General features: G+C 52.4%; 1 protein-coding gene across 1 annotated transcript; it reads right to left on the bottom strand.

Annotated features, from left to right (window-relative positions):
- Positions 1 to 905: 905 nt before the first annotated feature.
- Positions 906 to 5,388, bottom strand: Pou5f1 (POU class 5 homeobox 1). Its single transcript, XM_021149625.2, has 5 exons — positions 5,005 to 5,388; positions 2,232 to 2,352; positions 1,909 to 2,039; positions 1,296 to 1,454; positions 906 to 1,169 (listed from the first exon to the last, which is right to left on the bottom strand). The coding sequence occupies exons 1-5, from the start codon at positions 5,386 to 5,388 to the stop codon at positions 906 to 908; spliced, it is 1,059 nt and encodes a 352-aa protein (XP_021005284.1).
- Between the last annotated feature and the right edge of the window lie 3,328 nt (positions 5,389 to 8,716).

The raw sequence follows: 8,716 nt of genomic DNA on the forward strand, positions 1-8,716 counted from the left end.
CACTACCACCCCCAAAAAAGGTGGTCATCAGCTAGAATAGAAGCATAACAATTTAGCCTAGAGTGGCACAGGCCTTTAATCTCAGCACTACAGAGGCAGAGGCAGGCTGATCTGAGGCCAACCTGGACCGCCAGGACTACACAGAACTCATCTTGAAGGAAAAGATAAAGGACTTTGGGGGCTGGAGAGATGGCTCAGCGGTTAAGAGCACTCACTGACTGACTGCTCTTCCAGAGGTCCTGAGTTCAATTCCCAGCAACCACATGGTGGCTCACAACCATCTGTAATGGGATCCGATGCCCTCTTCTGGTGTGTCTAGAAGACAGCTACAGTGTACCCATATAAATAAAATAAATCTTAACACCCCCCAAAAAAGTCTTTTTTTTTTAAAGTATAAGCCCACCAGAACTCCCAGAGTAACCAGAGGAAAGAAGGCGACTGCCAGACAATGGCTATGAGGTAATGTCCATCAGCTAGCAGAGACTTACCGCCTCTAGGATGGCGAATATGCAATGCCTTCCTTTATAGGTTGGGCTCCAACCCCAACTATCCCTGGCCATTTTGCAGAAAATCCAAGGGTTTCAATGGCGCCTGTTTTGAAGATCACCTAGGGTTTGAGAATCCATTACTGGCTTTCTCCAACCACAGGCTCTCTAGGAACTAAAGGAAAACAAAATTCAGCTATCTACTGTGTGTCCCAGTCTTTATTTAAAAACAAAATGATGAGTGACAGACAGGACAGGCTCCTGATCAACAGTATCACTGAGCTTCTTTCCCCATCCCACCCCCCACCCCTGTTGTGCTTTTAATCCCTCCTCAGTAAAAGAATTTAACCCCAAAGCTCCAGGTTCTCTTGTCTACCTCCCTTGCCTTGGCTCACAGCATCCCCAGGGAGGGCTGGTGCCTCAGTTTGAATGCATGGGAGAGCCCAGAGCAGTGACGGGAACAGAGGGAAAGGCCTCGCCCTCAGGAAAAGGGACGGAGTAGAGTGTGGTGAAGTGGGGGCTTCCATAGCCTGGGGTGCCAAAGTGGGGACCTGGGGGCAGAGGAAAGGATACAGCCCCCCCTGGGAAAGGTGTCCCTGTAGCCTCATACTCTTCTCGTTGGGAATACTCAATACTTGATCTTTTGCCCTTCTGGCGCCGGTTACAGAACCATACTCGAACCACCTAGGATGGGCACAGAGATGGACATCAGGTCATAAGCTCTGGGATGCTGCAGTCAGTGGCGGAGGGGCAGAAGGAATGGGAACAGGGAAACATCCGGGTACCACAGGGCAGGACCTGGGCACTCACATCCTTCTCTAACCCAAGCTGATTGGCGATGTTAGTGATCTGCTGTAGGGAGGGCTTCGGGCACTTCAGAAACATGGTCTCCAGGCTCCACCTCACACGGTTCTCAATGCTAGTCCGCTTTCTCTTCCGGGCCTGCACCAGGGTCTCCGATTTGCATATCTGGGCAGAGGAAGATGGGGGGCAACAAGAGCAACTTTAGTATTTGGCTGGGCAACAGCTCCACACTGAGATGGGACCGAAGAACAAACAGCTAAGGGATCGTGCTAAGGGAGCATTGACTGGATGTGGCCCCAGAGCCAGGGGTTACTGAAAGGGGCTCTGGAAGGGGCTGGTAGACCTAGGTCTGAGCCTTCACCAGCACTAGATGGGGTTCTGGGGAGGGACCACTGTCAGGCTGGTGGGGGCAGAGGGTGACTCAGAAGGAGAGAGCCTGATTGATTAGCAAATGTTAAGGCTCTGAATTCCAATTCCTAGCACCAGAATAAGGACAAACCCGAGACACAGAACTGCTCAGGAGAGCTCTGGTTGGAGAGGGAGGAGTTTCAAGCCAGGAATGGAAGCAGCATAAGGGACTGTGCCTGGCAGACATTGCACACATCCTGCCACTCCTCACCTCCTGAAGGTTCTCATTGTTGTCGGCTTCCTCCACCCACTTCTCCAGCAGGGGCCGCAGCTTACACATGTTCTTAAGGCTGAGCTGCAGGGCCTCGAAGCGACAGATGGTGGTCTGGCTGAACACCTTTCCTGAGAGGCAGGTCAAACAGGGAGAGTGAGGCAGCAAGTAGGGAGCCCAAGCCCCCACCTCTTACAGTTCAAGCTACAGTTCAAGAGTCTAATCCTCCCTTACCTGTGGAGGAGAGGCAGCTCCTAAGATGACCCACCCCCTTGCACCTACGTTAAGAGCTATGAGATCAGAACACGCTGGGGGAGACCCACCAAAGAGAACGCCCAGGGTGAGCCCCACGTCGGCCTGGGTGTACCCCAAGGTGATCCTCTTCTGCTTCAGCAGCTTGGCAAACTGTTCTAGCTCCTTCTGCAGGGCTTTCATGTCCTGGGACTGTAGTGAGAAAGGTAGACTTGTGAGAGTCACACCAGCTGGGACTGTGACCCTAGCTAGGGTGCCCCATGAAAAGGATCTCAGCCTCGCCTCGTGGGCTGGTCTGATTATATAAATGTCATTCACTCTATCCCTAGGTGACATAGATGGCTCTTCCCCCCACCCCCCAGAACCTAGCCATCTACAGTACCACACTACCCAGAGTTCTGTGCAGTACCCCAGCAAGTTCCTATCGGCTCACAGATTACTCAAAACCGCCCCACTGAGGACAAAATGTCACCCTATTCTGAAGAAGTTTTAAGGCTGCAAAATTGACCAGACATGGCACAACGAGCATGTAATCCCTTTACTCAAGAAACACATGGCGCCGGGCGTGGTGGCGCACGCCTTTAATCCCAGCACTCGGGAGGCAGAGGCAGGCGGATTTCTGAGTTCGAGGCCAGCCTGGTCTACAAAGTGAGTGCCAGGACAGCCAGGGCTACACAGAGAAACCCTGTCTCGAAAAACCAAAAAAAAAAAAAAAAGAAACACATGGCTCAGCAGTTAAGAGCACTGTCTTCTCTTCTGGAGGTCATGAGTTCAATTCCCAGCAACCACATGGTGGCTCACAACCATCTGTAGTAGGATCTGATGCCCTCTTCTGGTGTGTCTGAAGACAGGTACACTGTACTCATATTTAAAAAAAAAAATCGAAAAAAAGAAAGGAAGTCCCAAAGTATGATACAGTATTAGTGAAGATATTGAAACAGGGACTCGCTAGGAAGCTCTCCTGCCTCAGTGTCTCAAGGGCTGGGGTAATAAGATCCATCCCTCTCTCAGCTCTAAATGAAAACCTACACAGCACTCTCTAAGTAGCCAAATGTCCATGCCCCGGGAGCTGACAACACTCCCGAGTGCGAGGAAAACTCCTGCTGTACTAGAGTGCGACAGAGAAATCAAGGCAGCAGGCTAGAAGCCTCTGGAGGTGAGAAGCCTAAGATGATGATGAGAAGCCTTGAGGCCCAAACCACAGGAAATCATCTAACTCACCCTGGATTCGTAACCGGTACTGGCCGGAGGGTGCAGAGGACCACCTCTGACGCCCACAGGTGCACAGTAGCAGGCATGCACACACCACACACACACAAAAAAATTTTTTTTTCAAAGTTGAAACAGGGATATCAATCGATGTATGAGCAATAGAACGGCAGGGGCACTCAAGGGGTGTGGCTAAGGCTGCCTTCTCAGTACACAGTGAGGGTTGGGACCAGGTTGGGGGGGGGGCATAACAGATGGCCAGTTGAGTGTGCTTTCTAAGTTGCAGCGAATGAACCGGACTGCCCGCCCCCACAAAAAAAAAAAAAATGGCTGTCGGTTTCTTAGGCTTTTCTATCTCTAACAGAAGACAGAAATGGAGGCAGTCATCTGGGGAGACGCAAGTCAGCCTTGAGGGCCGAAGAGGAGCAGGTTGTTGGAGCAAAGGTCCAGGATGGAGGGCTGAGGTGCTCCACAAAGGCTGGCCAACCCAGGGGACGGACAGAAGCAGCAGCAGCCAGTGAGGCACACCTCAATGCCATTTCGATGGAAAAGGATTCTCTGGGCTTCAAACAGACTTTCATCTCCAAAGACCAAAAACTTGTAATCGCCCTCAGCTGTGTCTTCGGCTTTTCTAAATCCTGTTTTGGGGATTTGGGATTAGCTTTATCTAAGGTTCAAGTCTCTTGCTTCATTAAGGCCATTTAAGACGTGAGATAAACTATTAATGCCTTCCTAGGGGACTCCCGGCGGCTAACAGGACCTGAGATAACACAGAAACTGGCACTTAGGGAGGGGACTCCGGCTACAACAATTGCTAAGCTGTCGGGACTCCCGGCGGGCATCTGTAGCAACTCGCACCTTGTTCTTAAGGGCTAATTGCTTACACTTGCTCCAGAGTGCTTGCTGGCTGTAGGCCATCAGACACTAAGCAAAGCCCGTGTACAGTGCACACACAGAATGGTCTTGAGATGGCCTGGAGATAAAATTCTCCTACCCAAGGGTGTCCCTTTCTTGTTTACAAGGAAAGGTAGAAAGGCTGAAATCGATCAGATCTGCCCCTCAGGCACTACAAAAGTCTGCTCGTGTAAAAGGTGACTCATGGGGTCTGAGGCTAAAATAGACAGGCCGTAAACTTGACTGAAGGTGAGCCCTACTCCACACATGGCCCAAACAAGAGCTCCTATCAGCAGCCAGTCACACCCAACCTCTTCAGTAACAATAACTCCAGGATAAGCACCATTTTTTTACCCCCAACCCCCCAGCCATGTCTAACCTTAAGGCCAAGTTTCTGGGTCCAACTGTGATCCAAGTCCCCAGAGGAGCTGATATGGTTTTTTTTTTTTTTTTGGGGGGGGGTCTGATTTTCACGCATCACTGGTGTACAGACAGTGATGGCATGAAGCAAGTGTCGGGACACAGGCCAGGCCTAGGTGACCTACATGACAATGGCCAGGACGAAACAATCCAGGCCGGTTTCTGATTCTTGCAATTCTGGGTTCTAGTCCACACCGCGTCGTGCGTCTCAAGAGGCCCGGCAGCCATCACCATCTTTGGCAGGCAGGGTGACTACCCTGCATGTTCCCAATTCCGTTCACTGCTGCCTCAGCCAGCCCAGTCAAGTCCCCTTTCACTTACCTCCTCCGGAGTTGGTTCCACCTTCTCCAACTTCACGGCACTGGGGCGGTCGGCACAGGGCTCAGAGGAGGCTCCCTCTGAGTTGCTCTCCACTCGTGCTCCTGCCTGGCCCTCAGGCTGCAAAGTCTCCACGCCAACTTGGGGGACTAGGCCCAGTCCAACCTGAGGTCCACAGTATGCCATCCCTCCGCAGAACTCGTATGCGGGCGGACATGGGGAGATCCCCAATACCTCTGAGCCTGGTCCGATTCCAGGCCCACCTGGAGGCCCTTGGAAGCTTAGCCAGGTTCGAGGGTCCACCCAGCCCGGCTCCAGCCCTGCTGACCCATCACCCCCACCTGGTGGGGGTGAGAAGGCGAAGTCTGAAGCCAGGTGTCCAGCCATGGGGAAGGTGGGCACCCCGAGCCGGGGGCCTGATGGAAAGACGGCTCACCTAGGGACGGTTTCACCTCTCCCTCCCCAATCCCACCCTCTAGCCTTGACCTCTGGCCCCGCCCCCTGGGTGGGTGGAGGAGCAGAGCTGTGGGGGTGGGAGAAACTGAGGCGAGCCCTATCTGCTTGTGTCTTCCAGACGGAGGTTGGGGACGTCTGGACAGGACACCCTTAGGACGGGACCCCAGGGGGCCTTCATTTTCAACCTTCAAGGTCCTCACCAGACACCTCACCAACCAGTTGCTCGGATGCCCCATCGCACCACAAAGCCTCTTGGCATTGCACCCTCTCAGCCTGTCCTTACAGCCCACTGGAGAGCCTAAAACATCCATTGAATGTTCGTGTGCCAACTATTTCTGGGGCCACCCCTCAGTTCTTGCTTACCCACCCGTCTAGAGTTCTAGATACGGGTGAACCCACTATTTCAGCCCATGTCCAAGACCAGGACAAGACAGCCATTGCACCTCCAGTCCTCCAGAGTTTAGAGGCTCTACACCATGGGACCCCGAGCCCCAACCAGATATGTCCCCAGAGACCCCAGAGAAGTGCTGGTTCTGCGTTTTCAGAGCACAGTATTCCATCTTGTGTTGTCCAGGTTGGTAGATTAGACACTAACCACTCCCAACCCCCATAAGACCTGCACCCAGGCCCAGGCTCCATCCCCTCACGGTTAAGCAAGGCCTAGGCCTCTTTCCTCAAGATTCTCAATTCTCCCTCCCCCCACCTCCTCATCCCAGGCTTCCAGCCTAGTTCCTGGGTGGAGAAACCCAACGGGTGGGAGGTGGGTAGAGAGAAGAAATATCTGACTTCAGGTTCAAAGGGGCCTGGGAGGGACTGGGGGAAGGGGGCAGGACAATGGCCTTGGCTGGACAATCCTGGTCCCCAGAGGGGGCAGCTCTAACCCTAAACAACTACTCAACCCTTGAATGGGCCAGGATGGCTCCCCTGGGGACAACTTCCTGCTCCCCAACCCCCTCCTGAGCCCCAATCCCCTCACACAAGACTTCCCCAGCTCTCCACCTCTCCTCAAAGACAGAGCCTCAGATGGAGGTACCCTGCCTCCCTTCCTCCAGGGACTCCGGTGTTCATCCTCGTCACCTGCCCCTCCCCCATTCCTGTGCTGGCGGAAAGACGCTGGGGAGACGGGATTAGGAGGAGGGGGGTGCAGAGAGCCTACCCTGAACTTTCCTAGAGTGGTTTTCTGGGCCCAGTCTGAGGATCCCATTGCTGGCCTGGTGTTTAGTTATCTTTGCAAGAGAATAGCCCTCAGAGTGCCTGTCTGCAAGGGATGGTGTTTGTCTGTCTGCTCCGACACCATGCTCTGAACGAAGGCCCCAGGGTGAATCACACAGCCTCAAAAAAACCCAGAGCACCCCACAGTTGTACATAGCCAGGACAGAGTTCTGAGCCTGGGCCCAGCCCGCCTGAGCTGTTAGCTAGGGTCAGTGGCTCTAGGTGCCCTGGGGGGCGGGGGTGTCTCTTGATGGTAGTCTTCCTCAGGTAGTTAGAGATGGAACCTTACTCTATAAATCAAGCTGCCCTTGAACTCCTGATAACTCTCCTGCCTCAGCCTCATGGACTTCACCAAATTCACTCCGAGACTTTGAAAAAAAGATTGCGTTTTATTTTAAGGGTGTGTATGTACCTACACACAGCTACACATAGCACATGTGTGGAAGTCCCCTCCTTCTACCACATGGGTCCAAGCCATCCCCCAGGGTGGCTGAGGGGCCATCTCTCTGGCCCTCTCCATGAATCTTCCGTTTCCTCCACTCAGTCACGCTCACCTCCCAATTTCTATACATTCATTGTGGAACAGTGCCATAGGTTAGTTGGAAGACCTAAATAAAGGCAGGGAAGTGGGAGCCGCCAAGTTCACAAAGCTTGCTCACAAGCAGATTAAGGAAGGGCTGGGACGAGAGGGACCCCTCCCCAACCATCTTCTCTGCCCGCGGGGCGAAGCTATCACACACCTTTGTTATGCATCTGCCGTCTGCCCTGAACACTCAGCCTCCCTGGGGGGAGGGGCAGGGTCGGGCTACAACGTCCCTACACCCAGTTCCTCCCAGAGCCAGCCTCTAAGGCCTAGACAGCACTCTCCACCACAGTCCACAAGTGTGCCTGCAGCCCAGCAATCCTATCTGTCTTCAATACCAACCTTGTCTTATGGATTGTGATTTCTCTTTTGATAACTCACTGGCCAGGACAAGAGACATATTCTGAGTCCTTAACTGCCCAGTCACTGGCTTTGCAACCAGGTTAGCCCTAAGCATGCTTAGAGTATAATACAGTCCTTAACAGCAACTCTGTCTGAAGTCCCAAGTCTTCTTAGAACTAGCTTGAAACAGATGTGACCTGGCCTGGTCCCGAGCTGTGAGCCTGGTGGCCCTGAAGATGGGACAGCAGACCTGTTGGCTCATCTGATCCAGCTTCTCGCCTCCTGGGTCTTAGAGAATCATCAGACTAACTTTTGGTTTCAGTGGTTTTGGTTTTGATTCAAGGGCTCCCTACATAGCCTTAGATGGCTTGGAACTCACTCTGTAGACCAGGCTGGCCTTGAACTCACAGAGATCCACCTGCCTTTGCTTCCTGAGTGCTGGGATTGAAAACATGTGCCACTCTGCCCCCTTTAAGAGTCACCTTGGGTCGGATATGGTGGCTCATGCCTTTAATCCCAGCACTTGGGAGGCAGAGGCAGGTGGATTTCTGAGTTTGAGGCCCCCCTGGTCTACAGAGTGAGTTCCAGGACAGCCAGGGCTACACAGAGAAACCCTGTCTGGGAAAAAAAAAAAATCTGTCACCCTCTTCTGGTGTCTGAAGACAGCTACAGTGTACTTACATACAATAATAAATAAATCTTTTTTTAAAAAAGAAAGAAAGAAAAACAAACAAAAAAGAGTCACCATGGTACCTTAAATACCCCAAATTTGAGCTAAAATTCATTAACTCTCCACAAACCACCTGTATTTTAGAACCAAGTCAAGATTGGTCTCGGAGTTCTGTCTGGAGAACCAAAGACAGCAGAGAAGCCCACATGTTCCCTGCCAGAGATGGCCTACTATCATGAAAAGGTATCCTGGGAAGCCAGATGCGGAATGCCACACCTGTAATGACTGCCCTTGGGCGTTGGAAGTGATAAGAACAAAAGTCCAAGGCTAGGGGCTGGGAAAGAACTCAGCATTTGAGTGTACATTGCTCTTTCGGAGGACCCTTTTAAAATTCTGTCCCTAGCACCCATATTGGGTGGTTTACAGCTAGGAGGACAGAAATCTCTTGACTG

This window comes from Mus caroli, unplaced genomic scaffold, assembly GCF_978045245.1.
Source record: "Mus caroli unplaced genomic scaffold, Mus_caroli_1 scaffold_18, whole genome shotgun sequence".
NCBI classification, from domain to species: domain Eukaryota; kingdom Metazoa; phylum Chordata; class Mammalia; order Rodentia; family Muridae; genus Mus; species Mus caroli.